The sequence below is a fragment of the Cibotium barometz genome, chromosome 15 (genome assembly GCF_041138505.1).
Source record: "Cibotium barometz isolate CiBa-2024 chromosome 15, ASM4113850v1, whole genome shotgun sequence".
Lineage (NCBI taxonomy): Eukaryota > Viridiplantae > Streptophyta > Polypodiopsida > Cyatheales > Cibotiaceae > Cibotium > Cibotium barometz.
In genome coordinates this window covers 3,040,282-3,067,357 of record NC_141060.1, presented here as the reverse complement: position 1 = coordinate 3,067,357, position 27,076 = coordinate 3,040,282, and the positions used below count along the sequence as shown (strand labels likewise).

Genomic DNA, 27,076 nt, shown 5'->3' with positions numbered 1-27,076 from the left:
ACACTCTTATGTGTGAGTGTGTAAGTGACCTTATCATGCCACTTCACTTGTACTTCACTCATTCTCATCAATCTACTTTGAGTATTGTGTTTCTCTGTATCTCTACTTGCTACATCTATGTGTATGTTGCCACCTTGTCTCCATTCTAATAACTGGTATTCGAGTAGGTTCTCTTGGCTCTTGCCTTTGTCGTTTGCACTTGTCACCTCCTTGAGCTGCTCTTTTGATTGTTTCAAATTAAGCTATCCTCTTAGGTGAAGAAGGTATACCCTAAAGTGCGTGCTTATAACTAAGTTAACAACAATTATACAAGTTTCAAGTTTGTTTCGGGGCTTGTTTTCATGCTGTAAGGTTTCTACAGACATCTCGAGGGAGTGTCAGCTCAAATTATATTTGTTCAAATTTAGGTTTTTTGCAGTGCAACAACATAAATTTGGTGTGCAGACATTGTGTACATATACCGTAAGCGTTATAAGGCAATCATTGCCGCTTCTCCATCATCATATGTCCCATCTTCATGGTTAATAACTTCGTGGACATCATCAAATTGAGAAGAATGTGGGGAAAAGGGTGAGCTTGACCTCCTTGCAAGACAAACACACAAACACAAGGATAGACAAGCACACAAGAGCAATAGATGGCTGAATTTTCTTCTATTCTTTTCTTTTCTCTACAACCATAACATAAAGATAAGAGTACATACTATAAGGGAAAGTACTCTCCTTCAGTTATTCATTGCAATGCTTTGCAAGAAGAGCAATCCCGACAAAATAGAACTAGTATGCGAACTAGTAAGTATGTGGGAGAGTATGTATTCATTGCCAGTTAAAAAGGTAAAGGCAAAGCCCTCTCTCAGGATGGCTACAAGCCAAACATAGAACCATTTGAGTCTTTTGGCAAGAATGTTGAGAATAGGGGTGATAAGCCAAAGAAGAAAGGGAAATGCATTTATTGAAGCCATGCCATGAATGTAGGAAAAGGCTGGGAGAAGGAGAATAAGAAAGAGTCAGGCATGGCTGTCAGCACCAAGTGCTGAAAAGGAGTTAGCGAACTATGCACAAGGTGATTGTGGGCGTCCATTATGTATTGTGTGGTTATGACCCTTCTATCTATGATGTATGCATGTTATCATGTCTAATAATGGTGCTAGCAAGCATGTTACATATCAGTGTGGTTTGTTTTCCTCCCTTGAATGAGCTTCTCAAGGAGGTACAGTCATATGTGCAAACAACTCCTCTTATAGGAGTTGGTAAGGTTATGCTCATTGCTACAAAATGGTGGGTCAGTCACTCTCTCAGAAGTCTTATTTGTGTCAGGCATTAAAAAAAACTTACTGTCAACCTCTGCCATTGTTAGGGGGGGTCTTAGTGGTCTTAGATTTGTTGATAACAGGTGTGCACTTCATGATCGAAGTGATGAAGACATCACTATAGTATCCCCAGTACTCTAAGCCATGCCATGGGGTTTACAGGTTGGACATGGCGAGAGATTGGCACATAATGCTTGTTCAGTTTTGCCACATGTGCTATGAGTGACACAACACTATGGTATGCTCACTTTGGTAGCTCACTTTGAGTGACACAACACTATGGTTTTGCCACGTGTGCTCTTGGTGACACAGCACTATGGTATGCTCACTTTGGTCGCTTTGAATTTTGACATTTTGTTGCGCCTTAAATGGTAAGAGATGGTGTTAGAGTTTGAGGCCCTTGCCAAACATGTATGTGTAGGGTGCATTTTGAGTAAGGTGCATTTTTGTTGCCCCACAGCTTAAGTCCCTGTCAAACATGTATGTGTGGGGTGCATTTTGGGCAAGATGCAATGGGCATCATTCTTGAAAGATGGATTAATAAGGGCATTCTAGAAATTACAGCTTATACATAGTGATGTATGTGGTCCTATGATGAGGACACTATCCTATTGGGGGATATTTTTACTTTTTGTCTTTTATTGATGTGACTACTTTAGGCACACCTAGGTGTATTTGTTAAAGGCAAAGTCAAAGGTTTTTATATATTTTAGACACTTTGTTTCTATGGCTCAAAATTTGTGTGCATGTAAAGTTAGCACCTAGGAGTATATGTCAAAGGAGTTTCATGCATTTATGGCTGAAAGAGTCACAAGACATCATGCAAAGTGCCTTACACGCCTCAACAAAATGGTGTGACTGAAAGGAAGAACATATCTCTCATGGAGATGGCATGTTGCATGGTGTAAGGCTAGGATTTACCTTATGTTTTTTGGTTGGAGACACTTATGTGTGCCATTTATGTGCTAAATAGAAATAGATGCCCCACCAAGGCCTTGTCGACAATTACTCCTTAAGAAGCTTAGAATGACATGTTTTTGGTTATGTTGTGAGTTCTATTAATGTCTAGAAAAGACCTAAGGGTCTATGAGACCAAATGTGTTACAATGTGTCCATGAAGCATGAATCATGCACAATTCTGGGTAGAAGAAGAGAGAGCACATCTTGTAGAGAGAAGAAGAGAGAGCATTGGTGTAGAGTTCAATGAGAGAGAGAGAATCACGCAATCTCAGTGGTTGGATTCAATTTCTTGCCAAAAAACCACAAACATTTCCATTAAGATTTCTGACCATATTCAAAACAAAACCTTGCGGATAATTATTTAATCTTTGGACTTGAAAAGGTTTTCGTGCGTTATTTGATTATACATACTGGTGAATAACGAAAGCCAATAATTTTTTTTGGGGTTTAAATTAATATACGAAAATGCGGAGAGCACTGGCACGCTGCCACGAGCTTGCTTCACTCCTAGAAGCAAAGGGTTCGCTTGGTCTTGCAGCAGATATGTAGAGAGAAATGTGCAGATGGTAGTGATGGCCGAGATGAGACATTCTTCGAGGCAACAGCTGGACGCACCCCTGGTGGAGAGGCGAGAGCGAGCCGCCTCTTCTTCTTCTTCTTCTTCTTCTTCGGCGCCTGGCACCCCCCAGCAGCAGCTCCACCAGCACTCCAAGGAGGACCGTCCCTCCCACGCCCTTCTCCGCCAAGGCCTCCTCGCTCTGCTGGCGGCAACCCTTCTTCTTGGAGCATTCTTTATACCCTCTCTCTGGGATCTCATCGTAAGTCCTAATTTACCTTTTTTTTTCTTCTGATTATCTCATTTTGAATTGTATGTGCCGGATCAACAGATCTACCTCACATCTTCTGCTAACTTGCCTCTATGCTCAGAATCCTCCCTTTCTCTGCAAGAAAGAAGGCATCGCCCTGCGTTGTCCACCGGTATGTTTCACTCCAAAATGTCCCTTTTTTAAAAACCATCAGTACAACGTGGGGTACCATGCTTTGCCAATCTGCACTTGGCTACAACTTGGATAAATTGTGCCCAGTGATAGGTCAGCTCACAATCTCTTGCGAGAGGGCATAGCGTTTTGGTGTCCACGAAGCACACCATCTTAAATGAGAATGCTGTCTGATTCGTGGGACACATAACCACACATGCCACATCCGTGTGATACAGTTCAAACCATGTTTGGTTATGCACCCCTTGCATCTGATGCATCCAATGTATGAGGTGCATCACCACACAGTCCAAACCATTGAACTCTGCTTTTAACAGGGATAGTGGTGTCTTAAAGGATTTGCTTTGCATGGAGTTGATATTCATAGCATTGTAAGAAGACTCTTATGAAGTTAGGATTGCACTCTCATCCTATATGACATCTTACTCATCACATGGTGTCATTCCTTTGCTGCCCCCTCTTGCTTTTCTGGCTGCCCGCCCACCAAAAGATGTTGAAGTTCTTGCACTGTTCTTTTAGATCTATTCCTTGAAGGAAGATCTATGTAAAGTAAGATGTGCTGGATGACGAATGGACTGAGCTGCAAATCAGCACCAAGAACACTAATGTTGGATCTTTACAGAGTACCCGTGGTAGCAAGTAGTAGTTGCACCAAATGCACTTGACTGCTTGATGCATTCTCTTCTCCTCTTTTGCAAGTGCACGAGAGAAGGTGCCCCCGCCAATCTATAAACATCCAACTCATCGATCAACACTCCCTGGCCTTCCACATTATACCGTAGCGCTCTATGAGTGTCATCCATCCATTGTGCACCTCATTGTCTGCTTTTTTCCCCTTTCCTCTCCAAATAGGAAGCAACACAAAACTTGCAACGTGCAAAGGAGAGTGTAACATGTCCCACGGACCAACACACAAATCCTTGACTTCTTTGAGCTTGTCTGCATCAAGACCTTCCATTTTTTCTATCTTCACCATACGATCTGTGGGCTCATAAGTCAGCCCCATGGTTGCTCCCTCCCTATCAACCAAGCGGGGAATCTTGAGGATGGGTGCACAAATTTTCACAATCATTTTGGCATCTTGCCAAAAAGAGTTTCCCAATATAATGCTTGCTTCTTCTTGAGCAAGATCGGTACGGGAAGTCCTCCATGAGAACCACTCATCACACTACCAATTTCCTCAATCCATTGAGGGACGGTTGCATGGGAACGCCCCAGGTTAATGTTTGGGAAACGGTCACATTTTTGACCCTTTTTTTGTGGCCGTTTGGGGGGGGCTTTTCGTGGGCCTTTAGCCTTGGCCCATAGGCCTTGAGGCTTTGGGCCTTGGCCTCTCTCTTGCCTCCCTCCCTATAAGAAGACACACACACACACACACACTCCCTCTCACACTTCAAGCTTAAGCTTCACACACACACACACTCTCTCCCTCAAGCGGCAAGCGGCAAGGGCCAAGGTCTCAAGTTTCAAGCTCTCACACACTCTCTCCCTCACGCACACACTCTCTCAAGCTTCACACACACACACACCCACCCACCCACCCTCACACTCAAGTTCTCCCTCAACTTTCAAGGCTCAAGCCTCACTCACTCTCTGTCTTAGTAGCAGTTTTCTTTCAGTTTTCTTCCAGTTGTTGTATTGTGCACTGAGCACCATCTGATACTCAAAGATACTACATACATTGTACATGGTTTTGTCTCATAGGCCAGTTCTCTTTGGCCTGAGAGAGACGTTAATACAATCTTTCTTTCTTTCTTTCTCTCAAGCTATCAAGTGACAAAGAGGCAATGGGCATCCATCATCCATGGCATCCTCCTCACGTGGCGGAAGGCCGCGGCACTTCAAGTTCCAACTTCCCGTAGAAGGATGACGGGATGGACATGGTGGGATGAGGTCAAGCATACCCCATCCCCTCATGGAGGCGGTGCACGGCCATGGGCATGCAAGCTTTGCCTGTATAGGTGAGTGGGTGGCGCCGACAAAGTAATTTTGAAGTGCCGTTCCTACCCCGTCCCTATTTCCTACATACGGCCATCTCCCGTCCCGTTCCCGTTGCTGTCCCCTGTCCCTTGTGACTATGGCCATGTCACTAGGTCATGGGTTGTCCTCTAGAACAGGCCGGCAGCACATATGAAGGCCGACTAGCACTAATGGTTCTATATATACATGCATAAGAATTTGGTCAAAATCATATGCATTTTTCCTAGCGATTGGAGCCTACAGGGCATAGTCACAGGGGACGGAGGGGACGAACCCTTGGAACGGGGGGACGCTGTCCCGGAAACACTGTGGGACGGGGACGGACGGACGTCCCCAGCTGGGTGTCCCTCACAAGGGACGGCGTTCCGGGGACGGATCCAAGAGGGGACGGTTGTGGGGGACGGCTGCATGGGAACGCCTGCAGGTTACTGTTTGGGCAATGGTCACATTTTTGACCTTTTCTTTTGGGCGTTTGGGAGGGGCTTTTCATGGGCCTTTAGCCTTGGCCCATAGGCCTTGAGCCTTTGAGGCTTTGGGCCTTGGCCTCTCTCTTGTCTCCCTCCCTATAAGAAGACACACACACACCCCCCCTCACACTTCAAGCTTTAGCTTCACACACACACACACTCTCTCTCCCTCAAGCGGCCATCCTCAAGGGCCGAGGTCTCAAGTTTCAAGCTCACACAAGCAAGCTGTAGCCTCTCAAGACACACACTCTCCCTCACACACACTCTCTCTCAAGCTTCACACACACACACACACACCCCCCCCCCACCCATCCTCACACTCAAGTTCTCCCTCAACTTTCAAAGCTCAAGCCTCACTCATGGTGTTTAACACTACAGCTCAGTGGGTTTGGAGATCAGTGCCTATTTTCACATATGGGCAGGAGACAGTGGAGTATGTTGACTCATACACATATCTTGGAGTGGTGTTCACTGGGCCCACATTTTCCATGAGGGTGGCAGCAGAGGCCAGATTGACTAGAGGATATGGAGCACTAGGAGGTCTAGAGAGGATGTGCTCACAGGTACAGTTTCAAGAGCCACGCACTAAGCTGTGGCTTTTTGACACGACGGTCACATCGCCTATGCTATATGGAGTACAGATCTGGGGGCCTAGCCTAGATCGTCACAGTCGATCAGGACGCACATACGATGGATGGAGATCGATGGAGAGACCACTTATGTCCATAGTTGCAAGCATTCTTTGCATTCGTGCATTCGCATTCGAGAATGCCGAGTTTGCAAAAGAATGCATCGAGGGTGGATGCATTCGCATTCGTGGCGGGTAAAAAAATTATTTTTTTGGGCATAAATAGAATGTTCAAAGTCAATGCTTGAAAACACAATGAAAAACTTGAAAGCTTGAAACTTAAAAGATGTTAGAATTTAGAACTTAAGACTCAAGACTCAAGACTCAAGAGTGCTGGAAATGTACTCAATTTGCAAAGGGATGCAAACTGTTAAAAAAATTGCAGGCAAAGTTTGCAAAGGGATGCAAACTGCAAACGTTTGCAAACGTTTGCAAAGCCTTGCATTCGCGAATGTTTGCAACTATGCTTATGTCCATGATCTCTAGGATGATTCGGGCTAAGGCCTCGGTACCCCATGAGATTATTAGAGCCGAGATGGGAGCACCACCGATCGTAGTTGAGGCTCTTGCCAGATCAGTGTCCTTCATTCATAGCACCTGGGAGCTTCCCCGACACGGGTATGCACGACTTGTTTTAGAGTCCTCTCATCAGCTAGCCATGGAGGGAGACACTTCATGCTGGTATGCGCAGATAGCATCTTGGTTTGACCTCCACGGGTTCAGTTTAGATAGACTTCCACCCTTCCAGTACTCTCTGGAGGCACCCTCTCTCACCTTGACACATTCTGAGATTAGTAAGAGTCATCAGATAGGACCTCATTCAATTGGACACTAGGAGGACATGGCTAGAGCTCTCACAGGAGTTGGGGACGAAGATGGCTTTCTATAGAGACCATCTTCTCCGCACCACTGAGGATGGCTTTATACTTAGGCCGAGCTACATGGATACCCATTTGTCTCATGGATTGAGGTGCGCCATTGGGCAGATCCGCACCTCTTCACATCAGTTAGAGATAGAGACAGGCAGATTTAGAGGCATACTTCCAGGGGACAGGATTTGTCAGATTTGTTGGATAGAGCCAGAGACGGAGGAGCACTACATCTATCGCTGCACAGCATATTATGAGATTCGGAGATCCGCAGGCTCAGAGAGTCCATTATTAGGAGCAGACGCCCGACTGGCAGGGAGTCCACACAGAGACAGATTACTGATTTCTTTAGAGGGACTACCCGGGAGGACACACAGCCGACAGCCCAACAGTGGGCACCCCGTGGGATTCTAGTTGAGAGAGCTATCCAGTTGGGCAGATCTAGACGCCCGAGGGTTCGCGGATCCTCACATCGGAGACGGTGCCTACACCAGAGGATTCAGAGCATCATTGCGAGGCATCGGGCTCGTCCGACCAGGCATCTCACTATGGCGGATATCCAGGCCATCTGGCAGAGACCCATGCTAGAGCTCCTAGGATGATTACGACTCCAGCCATATATTGTTGTACTCATTGTCACTTTTGTACTCCCCCATATTCATGTATTCAGGTATCCATGTACTCATGTACCCCATTTTGACTAGTAGCATTAGCTTCCCCCCTACTGATGTATTGTGGGGCTATCTCTTTTCTTTTCCAGACAGTGTATTAGATGTCACATGGTTGTAACTTTGGTCTCATAGGTCACTTTGGCCTTTTGAAGACGTTAATATAACATTTAATTTCATTTCATTTCATTTCTCTCTCTCTCTCTCTCTCTCTCTCTCTCTCTCTCTCTCGCTATCAAGTGACAAGGAGGCATCCATCATCCATGGCATCCTCCTCATGGCAGTGGCTCTTCAAGTTCCAACTACCCGTAGAAGGACGACGGGATGGACATGGTGGGATGAGGTCAATCACACCCCATCCCCTCATGGAGGTGGTGCACAGCCATGGACATGCAAGCTTTGCCCGTATAGGCGAGTGGGTGGTACTGACAAAGTAATTTTTAAGTGCCGTTCCTACCCCCGTCCCCGTTCCCTACATATGGCCGTCCCCCGTCCCGTCCCCATCCCCGTGCCCGTCCCCTGTTACCGTCCCCCATCCCTTGTGACTATGCTACAGGGCGTTTCCCTATGGTATGAGCAAGGGAGATTTACAGCTGTGTGGGGGCTTAGAACTGATGTTCTTCATTCTCAATCATCTTTTGTACTAGGGATTTAGTTGTAACACTTTATTCTTGTACATAATACAAATCAGTAGTTTAGGACTCTTGTGTGTGTGCTGTGTGTGATTCTTTTGCACTCCTCTCTCTCTCAAAATCCTAGCTCATAGGCACAAGTGTTCGACACCCTGCTCAACTACTAGAGATATTGTATTGTTTTGGGTTTGGTTTATGTGGAGATCTTTGGATGGTACTTGTTTCTACATATTATTTTGTTTTACTTTTCAGGTACGCGAGGCACCCTCGCTTTGGGAGAATCCATATTCTGCAACAACTTCTTGGAAGCCCTGTGCCGAGAGGAAAGATCATGGGGGTTCTTGTAGGTCCACTCATCTGTTCTTTTCAACTCGAGATCATGATCATGAGTCTTAATTACCATTTTCAAAATGTTTTGTGTTTTTGATTCACAGCTCCTCCACCTGAGAATGAGACAAACGGGTATCTAGCTGTGCATGCGGAGGGTGGACTGAATCAGCAGCGTATTGCTGTGTGTACTCTTTGGAATTCTGAGAACTGAACATTTGTCTTTTTGAGTGTATACTTTTCATGATATTTGAAGCTTTGAGAGTTATTTGACTTGGGAGTTCTCTGTTGTTGGCTCCTGTATCACAGATATGCAATGCTGTTGCTGTGGCTAAGATCATGAATGTTACATTGATCATCCCTCTGATGAAGCAGGATCAGATCTGGAAGGATCAGACGTAAGTTCTCTACTTCATGCAATATCAAGCTAAGAAGCCAAAGTATTCACGAACTGGAGCGCCCCCCCCCCCCATTTGCCCTGCCATACTGTGAATCCCTCCGCCTCTTCTGTTTCCCCCCCTCATCCGCCCCCAATCGCCCTTCTTCTACCCTTCGCTGCCGCCCTCGTTCTCGCCCATCTGTCAGCTTCCGCCTTCCCCTCTTCTCCTGCATCCTTCCCAACAGGTTCTAGCGCTTGGGTTGTCTTTTAGGCGAGAGTCGGCTTCTGTGGTCTGTACCTATCCAGGAGGACTCCATGGCAGCCACTCCGTCATCCGCGACCGAGGCCGCTACCCATTGCCTATTTTCCGACGCAGACCTCCAGCTTTTGGCATTCTAAGGTCTCCTCCCTTGAGGCTTCTTCACTGATTTGCAAGATTATTGGGAGCTGGCTAGCACATCGTGAGATTTGGGATTTGTTCTAGGCAGCCCTCTGTCATGTGCACACATGGACATGGCTGATCTCAGGCTAATTCCTGATTTGGGCAGCAGATAAACATTAGGTTAGTGTACTAGCAAGGTTCAAGATTTACACAGAAGAAGCCCTATTTGGTCAGGACAGCAGTCGGCAAGGGAAACAAGACCAGGCAGGTGAAGTTGGGATGATCATATTTTTGGGGGGTCGTCTTTCCTGCCGTCGGCCGGCATGTGAAGACTCCTATGTAGGGCTAGGCGCACCATTCAGTCCTTTCATCAGAGCCCCATTAGGGCAGGTCAAGAGTCCAGCATTAGAAGGTCTTTGCTGTCGGCCCGTTCATGGGCATGTCAAGAGCCTATGTAAGGCTGGGCCACCATTCAGTCCTTTCATCTGACACCCTTTGGGGCAGGTCAAGAATCAAGCATTAGAAGGTCTTTAGATTCCCTTTTTTGGAAGGCCATAGGCCACAAATTAGTACAGCCTTTTGCACTAGGAAAATATTAGAGCTTTTGTCCGCCCTTCAGCCTCGCTCTGCTGCTTAGCATCACATACGAGTGGAGGTACTAGATTCAATGAACGACATCGGCAATTGAGGGTGGAGGGATAGGGGTGGCTTCGGCGGTGGCCACTGTAGAGGATGACGCGTTGGTGGCTTTTTCAGCCTGCCACTTGGTAGTTCTTCTTACCATGGCCTACTTGGTGGTAGAAGAAACATTAGTTCTCAACCTGTTACCGCTTTTTCTCGTATAGTTGGAGATAAACCTCCGGTAATGCCCTCCTTGGCCTTCTCCTCAGGCGTTTTTTAGGCTTGGTCTCAGTGTTTTTCTTTTCGCCTGAGGTGCTCCGAGAGTTGTTGTCTATATTGTCTTTATTGTGTTGTGAAACAATAAAATCTTGATGAAATGTGGCCTTCTGAAGCTGAAACTCAAATTGTTGAGCTTTGTGAGTAATATGTGTGCAGAGACTAGGTGTGAACCCGTCCATGACTAAATTGTGTGACACTAAGGACACTAAGGACACTAAGGTACAACCCATCTTCGTAGCCACGTAGAGAAAGATGGTGTCCTTAGAGCTGCGCATGTCGAAAACGACAATGAAGTGTTGTCCCTTTGCTGAGCCATAGGTACGGATTAGAGCTTTTGTCCACCCCTTAGTCTCACCCTCTTGCATATTGTCAATAATCGATGGGGGTACTAGATTGAAAGAGGGCAATAGCTAAACAACATTCATCTTTTTAGGCTTGGCCTCCGTGGTTTTCTTTCCACGTGAGGTGCTGTGAGACTTGTTGTCTTTATTGTTCTATGTACCCTTACCGGACTGGATGAAGGCTATTGCTACAACTGGGGTTTGGGGCGTGAGTAGACCTGCTTGGGGTTGCCCCGTTTAGCATCATTTCTTGATCGTGAGCTAGAGTCAGAGCCCGGTCATATGATTGAGGATTAAAATTCCGTATAGGAAACTGGATGTTGGTATCCAACCCTGTGAGAAATTGTTTCAGCTTCTCTTCTTTTGACTTCCCCAATTGTTATGACCTTGTTAGAATAGGTCAGCACAAGAGACCATTCTGGGAAAGTTTGTAAAACTCATCCTTCAAATTGGTCATGTATTGGGGTGGAAGAAACCTAGCTTTGAGGTCGGACACAAAAGTATCCCATACGTAATGAGTCGTGCCTGTTGTTAGATTTGTATGAAGATCTGATCAATGTTGCCACCAAGTAATGGCTTCCCCAATGAGGTGCGAAGCCGTCTAGGTTGTCAAAGCTAGGTCACAACGAGAAGCATTGATACCAATGTAACATGCAACTGATATAATTGTGTAACACACAGCAAGACCTTCTTTATACCTTTATGTTAGTGAGCATGAAGCAATCCACTTTAATCTTTTTCACAAGAGATAGTGTCACATGCACACCCAGTTGGTGTACAGGTGGCATGGCATTCTTAGCATTCATGAGCATTTATCAGAGCATTCTCAGCATCCAACATTGTGGGCAGCCGACGGGAATATTTAGCAGCCGACTTGAGTATTCAGCAGCCAACAGGGTACTAAAGCCAGCCGACTGGCATTAATCCCAGTTGTGGACGTATTCCCTCAGCCAATAGCTTTAGGCACAACCGACCAGCAGTGAATTCTCATATAAAAGGTTGGAACATCATTCAGTCTAGATATCTCTCTCATCATTTTGGTGGTCTTCAGCCCAAGGCCCTAGGAAGGTGTGGAGTTCAGCATTCAGCAGTTCAGCATCTAGCATTTAGCATCCATTCAGTCAAAGTCAGCATCGTCAGCACCATAGATCTATTTATGATCTCAGTCGTAACCATTGCATTTAATCTAGTTGCATTGCATTGGATTGAAACCTTTCTCTATCTCTTAAGTGTTACTAAGTACAGTTTAGTTAAGACTAAGGTTGTTTTACTACGATCAATCCCTCGCATGTCACATTGGTATCAGAGCGTTATAGGGTAATCAGCCTTACTTCATCCCTTAAGTCATTTAGTAAAGCATCATGATAGTCGCTTCCGCCCAATTAAATCCAGTTCTCAAGATCTTGCAGGCCATCCTTAGGGTTTTCCCCTTAGGCATGCTTCAATAACCCATTCATTTGCATTCTTGCATAGCATATAGGGTAGCACATGGCTTGCATCAGTATAAAAGTCATCCTAGTAGTCCAGTAAAGATAGTTAGTCTAAGCATTTTGCATCTGCAAGGCATACATGATTTACCCATGAGTTTTCTGGGGAAGAATGACATCCATCATCAAAGGAGCAAATGGAGTTTTGGGCTTCAACTGGCATTAGTAGGGGGTTCTCTTCCACGTAAGAAGACAGAAGTGGCTCCAACATCGCCTCAGGAGGTTCAGAGGTCCATGAACAATGGAGATGGTGTGTGAAAGGATTCCATAGACAGGTCAGTGGTGATTCAGGTTTTTCCAAGCAGATTTATTAGCATTTGCCATGCAGTTCCTGCAATGGTGAAGTCTTTGGCTCAAAGGATTCAATTCCTACAGTCGACCTCATTCCCGACAGAAGAAGACAAAGTGGGGTAGTGGTTTCAGTGGAGGAGGATCAGCAGAGGAGTCGAAGGGTTGTCAGGTGTACCACCTAGCAACAGTGTAGCGGATGGGAATGTCACATGCACACCTAGTTGGTGTACAGGTGGCATGGCATTCTTAGCATTCATGAGCATTTATTAGAGCATTCTTACCATTAAGCATGGCATTCAAGCATTAGGCCAACATTGTGGGCAGCCGACAGGAATATTCAGCAGCCGATCTGAGTGTTAAGCAGCCGACAGGGTACTATAGCCAGCAGACTGGCATTAATCCCAGTCGTGGACACATTCCCTCAGCCGACACCCCTAGGCACAACCGATCAGGAGTAAATTCCCATATAAAAGGTTGGAACATCATTCAGTCTAGGTATCTCTCTCATCGTTTTGGTGGTCTTCAGCCCAAGGCCCTAGGAAGGTATGGACTTCAGCATTCAGCTGCCAGCAGTTTAGGATCCAGCATTTAGCATCCATTCAGCCAAAATCAGCATTGTGAGCACCATAGATCTATTTATGATCTTAGTTGTAACAAGCATTTAATCTAGTTGCATTGCATTGCATTGAAACCTTTCTCTGTCTCTTAAGTGTTACTAAGTACAGTTTAGTTAAGGCTAAGGTTGTTTTACTACAATCAATCCCTTGCATGTCACAGATAGAGCTGAAGAGAGAGAGATTGTAGAGATGACACTAGATTGGGCCCCAATCTACCCACTTAAGGGCCCCCCTATTGCAAGTAGGAGTATTTGCTTTATTGCTTTTGAGAACTTCTTTTACAATGCAGAAAACTTACTGAAGACGATTGACAGAGGATTGCCAAGCTCAAGGACGATGTTGTTGCATACGCGAAAGCCTTGCTGCACTTGATCCAGCCCTAAGCCTATTGGTTAGGAATGCTAATGCAAAAGCAATGAATAGACAACTAAGAAAAGAGAGACGAACTTATTGATATGGCACAAAAAGATGTATTTTCAGTATATTGATATAGTACAAAAAGATGTTTACGACTGAACAATTGCTATGACTTACTAGACTACCTATTGACCTGCCCCATAGTGGGAACATATGATCTATGACTGAATGGAGGCTTTCTATTTATAGGCTTTGGGAATTATCCGTGCAACATGCTGACTGTTGTCGGCTAGCAAAAATGAGCACAAAATTCACAAAATATTATTTAAATGCTGCTGAATGTATATGTTTGATGCTCTTGGCTTGGTCAACTGATGTACCTATTGGAGCCTTTGTTATGCATTGTAAATTACTGCCTAATCAAGGATTAGCTATGGGATTAGCCATGTCCATGGTTGTGCATGTGACATTCCCTCCTGCGTAACTTGATGATGGATTGGAAACTTGTCATCCTTCCTCCGTGGCCCTCCCTGGACTATTGACTCTGACTGACTTCGACTGAAAATCTTATCATTCCTCTGATTCCCCTAGTTTGGTTAGAGAATTGTGCATCTGTTCAACTTTGTACCCATGCCTGCAATCCCTTTCCCTTGTTGAGAATGATCATGCTTGATGCTCCACCTTTGGAACTGATCTGAGAGCCAATTGTATGCTCCTTTGAGCACACAACTCCCAGGGAATGCTTTCCTTTGGCTTTGCCTGCTGCCGACCACCTCATAAATGCTACCTTGGTTGCATTCTTCCATGGATCCATGCACCTATCGTGGGACAATTGAGTGCTTAGATGGCTGAGCTTGAATGCTTTGATACCAATGTTGCATGCATGGAAGCCTTGTTGTACTTGATCCAGCCCTAAGCCTACTGATTAGGAACACTAATGCAAAAGCAATGAATAGACAACAAAGAGAAGAGAGAAGAACCGTAGTTTCAATATATTGATATGGTACAAAAAGATGTATATGATTGTACAATTGCCATGGCCGTTGGCCTTCCAAAAGACGACTTACTAGACTATCTATTGACTTGTACCAAAGTGGGAACATATGATCTATGACTGACTGGAGGCTTTCTATTTATAGGCTCTTGGAACTACTGTCGGGCAGCAGAAATGAGCATAAAATTCACAAAATATTATTTGATGCTCTTGGCTTGGCCTACTGATGTACCTGTTGGAGCCTTTGTTATGTAGTGTGAACTGTTGCCTAATCAAGGATTAGCTATGGCCATGGCTGTGCATTTGACATTTGTGCAAGTGAATCATTGTTATAATGTGCAATCTCTCTCCGAAAACCCTCTGAGGAGAGGGCGTGCCGAGCAAGACACACTCTGCCCATGCTTAGCCATGTAGATTGTCTCCTAGCGCATTCAAAGGTTGGGCGGGCCTCACTTTCATAGCTAGAGAGTTTTTTCGTGAGGAGCGCAAAGAGCCGTAGTCAGAGGCTTAGTGGACATATCTTTTCCTTCAAGAACACCACCTTTCTTAGCAGGACGTACGTGTATATCTGGGAATGTCATGTGCAAGACATGTGTAGGGTTGATCTTAGGACTAATCCTTAAGGGCAACAAAATAAAAAACTAGGTTAGAACTAGACGGCACGGAAAGACTGGTGGAGGACATGGGATGGTTGTCAGCCAGTGTAAACGAGTTTTATGACGAGTCGGCTGCAGCTTTTCGAGGTGTTTTTGTCCAGGACCTGGTCAACCAGTAGTTGGCCAGTCTAGTGGTATTTTCCAAGGCCTATAAAAGGCAAATATGCTCATCATTTTGATTTATTTAGTCGAGCCATGGATTGGGTCGTAGACTAGGGGTAGTTAGGTGTTTTCTACCTTTTCCAACATAGCCTATGGCTGTAGGACTTGAACTACCTTTTTGTACACTATAATATACTGAATACTCAGCTCTCTCTCTCTCTCTCTCTCTCTCTCTCTCACTGAGCGTCGTCCCAAATAGGGACGTGGGGTCTATGAGACCAAACACCTAAGGTTAGCAGGATGGAAGTGCAATGGCATGCTGTGGTCGAATCCAAGAGGCTTGAGCGAGATTCTCACAGGCAGGGATGTCATTTTTTATACAGAGACTCATCAGAGCCCTGAGAGGGGCTTACCATACATAGCCAGGTATGATTGGGAAGTAAGCAGGGAAGTTAGCTTTCCGAGGTGAGACCGGCACATCAAGAGGAGTACGTGGCTCTCAAGGGGTAGCTGTCCTTTTTAGATCCCATCTCCGATAGATTCTGAGCATCGTCCAAAAGGACGAGGATGCACGGTATCTTTGGGTGTTGGCTACAGCTTAGCAATGATAGAGTCAATCCACATTGCTGTGTGTTCTTTTGCACCACGCCACTCCCCTTACGCCACATAGCATGGCCAGTCACCGTACTTACCATTATATGGGGATATCATGGAGTTCTCACAGCTGGGGGAAGTCCTCCTGCGTGGGGATTTCAACGTCAAGACGAGAAGTCAGCAGGTCCCACTACTTGATCTAGACGATCCTATTAGACTACAGGAGTTGGACATCAGTGACATAGGGCTGCAACGATCATCACAGGACCGTGAGGTCACAGTGTATGGGAGATATTTCTTAGAGCTGGGAGCTCCACATGGTCTCGTTATCTATAACGGGATGTCCCGATGGCCCTCCTCCGGCGCCCTCACCTCCTTCCCTCACTCAGGAGGTACTAGCACCGTGGACTACCTTATGGGATCTCCGGCTTTGGCACACCTCCCCGACTTCTCCATCCCGCCACCCCCTTTTTTGAAGCTGACCATGCCTACCTCTCTTTCACTCTTACCTGCACACCATGTAGGCATATGCTCACTTATGGTAGTGCTATGTGTGAACAGGGCTTAACCAAGGGCACTTTTTCCCATGTGGTTTTTCCCCTTGGACATCAAGTGTGAAAGGACACTCTAACATATAATATTTTGTACTTCTATATTATATGGATGTGGCACACATGCAAGGGTTGACTTGCATTTTGTGGATACCACACTTTTGGCTCTCTCTCTCTCTCTCTCTCTCTCTCTCTCTCTCTCTCTCTCTCATTTTTGTGTGAGCTTCTCTACCCTGCACCTAACCCTAATGTGCAGGTTTGTGTGTGTGAGTGTGTGAGTCCAACACCCAACAATTGGTATGAGAGCTGGGAGCTGGCCCTAAAATTCTGCTGCTGGAAGAAAGCCTGCGAATTTCCGTCGACAGATTGTGGATTTCCGTCGCCTGCGGATTTTTCGTCGTCGGATTGCTTGTTTCCGTCAGTCGGTTCCGTCGTTGCTCCACCGTCCGGCCACCAGAAATGGGCGGCACTAGTGGGGAGCCCACCACCGCCGCCTAGTCCAGCCGGCGGCGTTAGTGCCCATAGCCCAGCACCGCATCCGCTCCGTGCCGGTTGCTGCTCCGTTCATCTGACAGCAACTCTGTGCCGGCCGTCGTCGCCCGTTGCTGTTCCGTCCCCGCGCCGTCCTGCTCCACTCCGGCTGGCACGTCCTGCTCCGACCTTTGCACGCGGCCAGCCCGTTCCAGGCCCCCTTGTGCCCTCCGTGCTAGCCAAAGGCCGCCGGCGGGTCCTGCCCGACACCAGCGCCCGCCTTTGATTGGTCCGACGCCCGCCCAGCGCGTGCCTCTTGGCCTGACCGCTCTCTGCACGCCGCCTACACCTGTCCACTCTGTGCGCCCTCGTCGACACCTGCCCAGCTGCAACGACTCCCTCCCAGCCCGCGCCTCTGTTGGTCCGCCACCGCCCAGAGCCCGCATCCGTCGTTGGTCCGCTGCCCAGAGGCCACCGCCTTCGTCCGCCGAAGCTCAACGTCCAGGACTCTTCCCGACTGTGCATCAGTACTGCCTCTTCTCGGCTGTGCATCAGTACTGCCCACACGTGCAGGTACCTTTGTTTCCGCAAACAGAAAAATTAAACAAAGTAAACAAAATAAGCTTTGCAAGCACTCCGCTCCAGATTCGACAAATTTTGGGGGTTTGCCAGGAAGATTTGAAAGCTTGCAGGTGGTACAGGATTCAGGCAAATTGGGGGATTTCTCAATTTGAGGCAAAATTGAAAAATTGCAATTTGGGGGTTTTCAAAATTGAGGTCAAAATCAGCAAATTGAACCTCTTTCATTGTAGAAATTTGGGGCTTTTGTGAAAATTGGCCAATTAGATGCACATTGAAGCGATTGGAGTGAATAAAAATTGGGGATTTTCTGATTGGAGCATGTAGTTGGGCATTACAGTTGCGATTTGTCGCGTATGTATACACATTGTGTGTAATTGGACAATTTGGTGCAGGTTTACACTTGCTTTGGTTTGTAGGCATACATTTGCACAGGACATTTGGTTGCCTGGCAGTGCACATTGGTGCTTGGTTTGCTTGCAAGTATATTTTGTTGACATGGCACAGAATGCTACAGATGTATTTGGTGTGCTCACCCAGGAGGATAAGCTGGATGGATCTAACTACTCCCTCTGGAGTTTCATGATCCGTAATTTGCTGGTAGCCAAAGGGCTTTGGGGCATCGTGTGTGGTGATGACACACGCCCACTTACCATACAGCCAGCCACGCCTCAAAGGGGATGGTCACCAACACTCTTCATTCTTTACTGCCTTCCTACTTGGGCTTTCACACCTCTCTCAACCTCTCAATGAGAGGAGGTGCTGATCCCGTCACTTTTGAAGAGCTCGTGGGTTTACTCTTGCAGGAAGAGCAAACAAGAGCAAACTTATTGAGCAACGGTGGTGGAGACAAGGCATTTACAGCCAAGGATAAGGGTAAAGCAAAGAGCTTTAGGCATGGGGGACAACAGTCTAGCAAGGCTGGTCATGGACAGCCCTCTTCTGGTGGTGAAAAGTCTGACAAGGGGATGGAAACAAGCCCAAAAAGAAGGGCAAATGTCACTACTCCCATAAGCCTGGACACTACATCAGTGAATGTAGGAAGCGGATTGCATAAGAGAAAAGGAAAGAAGCAGGCAATACAGTAGCAGACTCTTCTGATGACAAAACACAACAATCAGCTAATGTAATCCAGGAAGAGTACACTTTTTTGGTCACATGCACTAGTGACACACCAAGTGCTTCAGACACTGATATGTCTTGCATTGCATCTGACAGACAGAATGCATCATGGTATTTTGATAGTGGTGCTTTGAGCCACATCACTTCATGCAAAGATGTATTTCAGCACTTGGTTTATGCTTCAAATGGCCGCACTGTATCATGTGCAGATCATACCACATATCCAGTAAAGGGAATTGGTAATGTCATACTTATTGCAGCCAATGGTGCCAATATATGTATGAAAAATATATTGTATGTTCCAGGGATAAAGAAAAATCTGCTCTCCGTCTCAGCCATAAACAACCAAGGTTTAAAGGTTGAATTTGAAAACGGGAAGTGTTTGGTAAAAGACCCATCAAAGGGTTATGAAATAATCACTTATGGAACACGATACAAAGGCTTGTATAAGCTGGACAGCTATGACAAGTGCAATTATGATGCAAATACAGTGGCTGCCCACACTCCTGCTATGCATGATGCTGAGCTATGGCATGCTCGTTTTGGGCATGTAAATTTTCAGAGTTTGATGCTTTTGCAAAAGTATCATATGGTTGATAATATGCCGCCTCTTGAGTCTCCACCAAGACATGTATGTGAGGGGTGTATTTTGGGAAAGATGCAACAAAAACCATTCCCCAAAGATGGAGCTCTTAGAGCTGAAAGTAAATTACAGCTCATATATAGTGATGTATGTGGTCCAATGCGGACACCATCCATAGGGGGGCATCTTTACTTCGTCACATTCATTGATGACTACTCCAGGTTTGCTTGGGCTTACCCCTTGAAAGCGAAAGCAGATGTGTTTACATGCTTTCGACACTTTGTAGCAATGGTTGAAAATATGTGTGGATGTAAAGTCCGAACACTCCGCTCAGATAGAGGTGGAGAATACATGTCAAATGCATTCATGGATTATATGCTTCAAAAGGGCATCAAACACCAATGTACTGTGTCTTACACACCGTAGCAGAATGGTGTAGCTGAAAGGAAAAATAGATCTCTCATGGAGATGGCAAGATGCATGGTGAAAGCACAAAAGTTGCCTCACAAATTTTGGATGGAAGCTATAATGTGTGTAACTCATGTGTTGAACAGGTGTCCAACAAAAACTTTGAAAACCATAACAACATTTGAAGCTTGGTATAGCCGAAAGCCAACAGTGGATTATATGCATACATTTGGGTGTTTGGCATATGCACATGTGCCAGAACAACTCCGAACAAAGCTAGATGACAAAGCAATTAAATGCATTTTTGTGGGCTACAGCAATGAGAGCAAAGGATACCGTCTTTATAATCCAACTACACGAAGGATTTTTGTCAGTAGAGATGTGGTATTTGCTGAAAATTCAGAACAGCCCATGTACAGCTTGTATAAAAGCAATGATACAGGCATACATGACATGTTTGATGGACTTTTACCCGTTGCAAGTAGGGGGGATTCAGATCAGCCAGCCCCAACACAAGAAAATCCTCATGTAGAACATGTGGAACAGCCAACCGTTCAGCCCCCTTCTATGGAAGAAGTGGAAGATCTTGTCAGGGAAGAGCAAACAGCCATAGACACAGCCAAGTCAGTGCCAAGATGGTTGCTGAAAACTTTTGCAAGAAAGCAAACTTGCAGCTCCACTCACAGGTAGAACAAGGGCCATTTCCAGCCATGCTTTGAATATACATCGTGGGAAGTCTGCATTAGCAATGGGTGGTCTCTTTGATTCAGAAGAGTCTTCTTCTTATGAAGAAGCACATGAGAATGAGCATTGGTTGCAAGCTATGCAAGCTGAAATTTCTTCTATCATGAAGAACAATACATGGGATCTTGTGGAATTGCCTAAAGGCAAGCATGTCATTGGAACAAAGTGGGTGTACAAAGTCAAAAGAAAGTCTGATGGTACTATTGATAGGTACAAAGCAAGACTTGTGGCTAAAGGCTACTCCCAGAAAAAGGGAATAGATTATGAAGAGACTTTTGCTCCTACTTCGAGAATGACCACAATAAGATCAGTGATTGCATTGGCTGCCCATAAAGGATGGAAGATATGTAAATCAGCCCATTGGTTTTGTAGTTCCTGGTGAGGAACATATAGTATGCAGGTTACGCAAAGCATTGTATGGGTTAAAGCAAGCTCCAAGAGCTTGGTATGATAAGATACATGCTCATCTAACCAGCCAAGGTTATAAGAATAGTCGAGCTGAAAGCACATTGTATGTGAAGGAAACCGATGCTGATATTCTCATAGTCATCTTATATGTAGATGACATGCTCATTACAGGTACTGGCAAAGCACAAATTTCAGATTTGAAAGCTGATTTGAAAGCTGAATTTGATATGTCAGATTTAGGGGCTTTACACTACTATCTCGGCATACAGTTTATGCATACAGATGATGGCATTGTTATGTAGCAAACTAAGTATATAAAAAGTTTGCTAAAAAGGTTTCAAATGGATGAATGTAAGCCCATTTCTACTCTGGTAGAAATGGATGAATGTAAGCCCATTTCTACTCTGGTAGAACCAGGTGTACGGCTTACTATGCATGATATTGGAGAACCTTTTGAGGCCGGCATTTACAGCCAGGCAGTGGGATGCCTCATTTACTTGTGTAACACAAGGCCAGACATATCTTTTGGGGTGTCTTTGTTGAGCAAATTCATGCACAGCCCAGGCACAAAGCATTGGCAAGGAGTCAAACGCATTTTTCGTTATCTTAAGGGTACCCTGGATCTTGGTTTGTTCTATCCCAGGGGGGGCAGCATGCAGCTTTATGCATACAGTGATTCAGATTGGGCTGGAGATTATGATACCAGACAATCCACTAGTGGGAATTGTTTTTTTCTTGGCAGTTCATGCATATCTTGGTTGAGTAAAAAGCAACCCATTGTTGCTACATCTACTTGTGAGGCTGAGTACAAGGCAGTCTTTACAACTACAGTAGATTGTGTATGGTTGAGGAGACTATTGGCTGATCTTCGTGAGTGTCAGCAGACACCCACAACCATTCTCACTGATAGCCAGAGTGCTATGGCCGTGGCACGAAATCCAGTATTTCATGCACATACCAAGCACATTGAGATTCATTATCACTATGTCAGAGAGAGGCTACATGCAGGGGAGATCAGTTTATCTTATTGCCCTACACAGGATAATGTTGCAGATCTATTCACAAAGGCTTTACTTCGAGAAAAAACTCTCTCTCTCTCTCTCTATCAGAGCTCAGTTTCACAGAGAGGGTTCGGAGCGACTGGCTCGCTTCAGAGCACACCCAGGCATGTTCTTCAGGGAGCTGTGGACACCCCCTTCACTGATGTATACCATTTTATACCCCCAGTATGGTACAGGATGGAGCTAGCTAGGTTGCATATCATGATTGTATACTCCATGCATATAGCTTTGCATTCTTCTAGTAGTAGAGCTCCATCCCCTGCACACCCAGATTCAGCTTTTTTATTCAGTACTTTTTCATTTTGTTGGGATGACAGAGGATACCCCATACAGGTACTCCGATTTGTCTCATAGGCCGAGTCCGGTCTTTTGGAAGACGTTAATAAAATCTCTCTCTCTCTCTCTCTCTCTCTCTCTCTCTCTCTCTATCTATGTTCATTTGTATGGGCGTACAAGACCTCCTTTTTGGGGATCGAAACTTTCAAATTCGAATTCCATATTGTTCACACGTTTCTGAAGGCTCTAATAACCCTTTTTGCATGCTAGATTTCACTCCTTTGGGTCCTATATGACTTCGTTTGCATGCTCCATGTTGCTTTGTCTCTCTTTGGTCTGAAGGATGCTGCAAGTCTTTTAGGTGTCTTGAGATGGATCCCGTGGTTGGGCATTAGCCCGAGCTGTGAGGCATGTGAATAGGGGTCATCTAACTCATGCTCTTTGTGCTGGCAAGCTTTTGGCAAAGGTATGGAGTGTTTGAGTGTTGTTCTCCTGCTTGCTCGAGTGCCCTAAAAAAGAATAAAATAAATAAATAAATATATATATCTCTCTCTCTTTCTCCCCCCGCCCCCCTGCCCCCCCGAAAAGCTCTCCTCTTTCTCTGGCTTGTAGGTCTGGTGCAAGCTGATAGCCACACAGTTGTGGTCCTCATACTTGAGGGATATACTCAGGGGACAGAATTTAAATGCATTCAGATCTCATGCATGCTGGACATTGGAGTAGAGTGTGCTCCACCCGTGTGTTACATACTCTATCAATGCTCTCATGTCAGTGCCTTCTCTCAGCCTGTCTCTATATGTAATCTATGTGACAAGGACACCCTCTATTTGTCTTTGAACACAATTGTTAATGTGCTTTTTGTATTTTCTTTTATCAAAATTTTAATTTGCTTTTAATTTCAGCACGAAATACAAAGTCTAGAGGATTGTAATCAGTTTCAGATTTTTTTTGGCAGGCGATTTGAGGATATTTTTGATGTGGAGCATTTCATCAACTACCTTAAGGATGATGTACGGATAGTGAAGGAGATTCCTTCATGGTTTTCTGACAAAGGAGAGCTGTATACAAGCATTAGGTTAATATCACTAGACTTACTTGACTCTTGATGCCTTTAAGGCTTCCTGTGGTCAAATTAACTGGCAAACAAATATGGAAGTATACATATGCCTATGTTGCCCTCAGTGGCTGCTTTCTAAAAATGCGTGTCTACCAGTGTTGTTTTCTGCTGCGTTTGCATGTTCAAATTGAATTTCACATTATGTTGTGGCTCTAATGCGGTGTGTTTCTGTCCAGGCGCACTGTGAAGAATATTCCCAAATATGCCTCGGCACAATTCTATCTGGATAATGTTCTACCGAGGATCAAGGAGAAAAGAATAATGGCGTTGAAGCCTTTTGTTGACAGACTTGGGTAGGTAACCTTTTGCTTTATGATGAATGGCTTATTTGTCCCACGCTCCACATGCAAGCCACCTCAACCTTACAGAAGCTATGTGAAAAGAAAGTTCTCTAATTAACTTTTGTTCCAAAAAAGGATTTAAGCTGCTTCTCTCATGCGATATGAGAAACGCTCAGCTGAAACTGTGCTCCAGCCTTCTAATTGTTAGAAAGAAATGCATTCTTGGATATTTACATGCCTTCAAATTGCAGTCATCCACTTATTGCATATCCTAATGGAATCAACTGGCAGATATGATAATGTTCCTCAGGAAATAAACATGCTTCGATGTAGAGTGAACTATCATGCTTTGAAGTTCTTACCAGAGGTTGAAGAGATGGCGGATGTATTAGTGGCAAGGATGAGAAATCGTACTGGCATACTACACCCTTACATGTGAGTTACACAACCTTAGCCATAGAAAATCCAAGCCATAACATGAAACTGCTTAACTTTTGGTATTTACCCCACATGTCAGGGCATTGCACTTACGGTTTGAGAAGGGAATGGTGGGTCTCTCTTTCTGCGACTTTGTGGGAAACCGAGAAGAAAAGGCAATGATGGCTGCTTATCGTCAGAAGGAATGGCCTCGGCGGTACAAGGTAATACCGTTTACCTACTCAAAGTTGTTTTTAAAAAAGACTATATTATCTGTAAGCCAATCATTATTCTACGCATTTTTCTACAAATTTTTAATCTGTATGTCCATCACTCTTGTGGACGAGCTGGAGATAGCAGCACATGGCCACCTCCAGGTCAGTCTCATCAGTGAATGAGAATCATTACCTGAATGTGACTGATATCTAACTTCATGGACTGGGTTATTTTTAAGTTTAGTATGATCATGCCAAAATATGTGGCAGCTTAGAGCATCCGCCATTGGAGACTCTATAGTAAATGTAGCCCATTGGATAAATGGGATTTTCCGCTGGCACAGCTGAGACACTTTTGAAGATGGGTGTTGTTTGTTTCCTAGGACTCCCCAAGGAGTCCACGATTGGGCAACACTTTCGTTGGGTGGTGAACTCACCCTAGACTGCAGCTTCCACTTTGGTACATGCACAAGACATTTTCATCTTCTTCTCATCACCTCCAAATGAGAGCAGATGCCACATGATAGGACTAGTTCCTTTTCAAATAGGTTTGAGCAGAATCAAGTTGATGAATGTCCAAGGTTGCAACTTGAAGGAAAGTTGGTTGAAGGCACAGTACAAAAACAATGGTTTGCTTGCAACCCACAGTGCACACCCTGGTGCCCATTGGTGCCTTAACTAAATCAGCCACCCCATTAATGTGCAGCCCAAAGAGAGCAGGAGACAATGGACAGCCTTGCTTAACCCCAATTGTGCTCCCTATCTCCTCAGAATCAGACATTCCTTATGGAATTGCAACAGAGCCAATCACCTGCTCAAAGTGTAATTGCAGCCCACTTAAATTTTTGACGGAAAGCCAATGAGGCGTGTCATGTGCATGCACATGGACATGCCTAATCCAAGGCTATGTCAGAATACGCAGCGGAGATGATGACCAAATCTGGGAACACAAGAGCAAAAAACGCAGGCAGAAAAACAGCACAAGAGAGAGAGAGATGTAGGCGTGTAACTCTGCTCTATATACACAAGAAGATCCCGAGGAATGATACAAAAAATGTAGTGTTAGTTGTTGGTTTACTAGATTCCCTTGCATTTTTTTGTGCGTTTTGGTCTTTATTTGCGATTTCCTCTCTGTGAAATGCTCATATCGAGCTAGTGGCCTTACATTTTGTTCCAAAACACAGGATTCTGCAAAAAAAATGATTTTCCAGTATGATTAGGGTTCAGCATAGTTGGGTTTGAGGAAAAATTTCTTTTCAGTTCCTTATGCCAGTTTCCAGCTTTTCTTCACCATGGCTGTGGATGAGCAAATAGTGCTTTTGGTTGATATGCTGTCAGCCCAGCTCGACAACCAGATAGCTGCTCGCCCTCTGGCAGGAGTTTCAGGACAATAGGCTCCTTGATTATACAGTTAGTTCTTTCCTTGGTTTTATGGTGCAGAAGGGATGTCTGTTTCAGCTCTAATGTGGAGGCCACACTCCCATCAGACAGACCCATTGGTTGGTTCAAGGCATGAGTTCATCAGTCCTATGAGCCAATTATCCTTTATTTATATACTTAAAATCACTCGAAAAAATAATCCATTTAGAAATGACTAATTCTAGAATCAAAACACACGTGAATGGATGTCATGCAAGTTCCCTTTTTCCTTCTCAGGCTTCAAGCATATGCTGCCTTGTCTAACCGAGCCTTTCATGTCTCTAAGTGAAGATCAAGGATGTTTGTTTTATCTTCGGTTGCTTCTTCATATGTTGCACTGTTGATGCTAGCAGAATGGATCACATCTGTGGCAACTAGCTTTGCAGAAGCGCAAGGAGGGACGATGCCCTCTAGAGCCTGGTGAAGTTGCCGTAATCCTTATGGCAATGGGATATCCCAAAGAAACACAAATATATGTGGCATCAGGACAAGTCTATGGTGGAGATAAACGCATGGCACCCTTGCGGAACATGTTTCCTAATCTGGTACTAATCCACTTATGCTTAAATACAGTCTCAGCCTGCTAATAGTCTTTACCTGCTGCATCTTGGAAAAAACTTTACCTGGTCTTTTTCAAATGAAACCACTTGTTCCTTGTGGAGATCAGGTTACGAAAGAGGGATTGACTACAAAGGAAGAGTTAAAGCCCTTCAGAAAGCATGTGACAAGCCTGGCTGCTTTGGATTTTCTCGTGTGTTTAAAATCAGATGTTTTTGTTATGACCCATGGTGGGAACTTTGCAAAGCTTATCATCGGAGCTCGAAGATATATGGGTCACCGGCAGAAATCCATTAAACCTAACAAAGGTCTTATGGCCAAGTCTCTTGGAGATCCAAGCTTAGGATGGCCAGCTTTCGTAGAGGATGTGGTTGTTACACATGAAAGCAGGTCAGGATTACCAGAGCCAACATTCCCAGTGTATGATATATACGAGAATCCTCTATCACATTGCATGTGCCGGGCTTAGAATGCATGCTTTGATAAGCCACTTTTCTGAGCTGTGCTTGCAAACAAGGACCGAAGCAATTGTGCTTACAGTTTCAAGTTTACAGAGCTGTATAGGTGTAGCTCTTGAAAAGGTTGCGCAAATGTAGCCAGGCTCGCATTTTGGGCAGCATTTATTTCCTGTGAACTCCATTGTATTTTGAAAGCAGTTGATGCGCATTCTTATAGCTTAGGCCTGGCTTACTCTAGGCAGTGTCCAGTGGACAAGGCTCACCACAGAAGAACACGTGGGGACACTGACAAGACACTAACAAGCATATAGAATTTGCTTCAAGAACCTGTGCCACTTTTTTGTGAAAGCCAAGTTCTGCAGTGAACACAGGTGCAAGATGAGCCACACACCCACCATTCTGTGCGTTGTAAAGCCAAGAAGACTCTGCTGGTGACTTTCATGTAATGTAATAATTTTTTTCTCGTGACA

The 27,076-nt window shown here is 45.0% G+C and overlaps 1 protein-coding gene across 2 annotated transcripts; it reads left to right on the top strand.

Moving 5' to 3' along the window:
- The first annotated feature begins 2,657 nt into the window (after window positions 1–2,657).
- Window positions 2,658–27,076, top strand: LOC147630853 (O-fucosyltransferase family protein). Of its 2 annotated transcripts, none has more exons than XM_086809227.1 (11): window positions 2,658–3,087; window positions 3,197–3,247; window positions 8,764–8,854; window positions 8,946–9,022; window positions 9,148–9,236; window positions 23,097–23,216; window positions 23,435–23,551; window positions 23,831–23,974; window positions 24,057–24,180; window positions 25,944–26,135; window positions 26,258–27,076. In XM_086809227.1, the coding sequence occupies exons 1-11, from the start codon at window positions 2,833–2,835 to the stop codon at window positions 26,615–26,617; spliced, it is 1,620 nt and encodes a 539-aa protein (XP_086665353.1). In that variant the 5' UTR covers window positions 2,658–2,832; the 3' UTR covers window positions 26,618–27,076. The 2 variants fall into 2 exon arrangements, with proteins under 2 accessions (XP_086665353.1, XP_086665354.1); XM_086809228.1 differs by having other exon boundaries at window positions 2,659–3,087; window positions 25,977–26,135.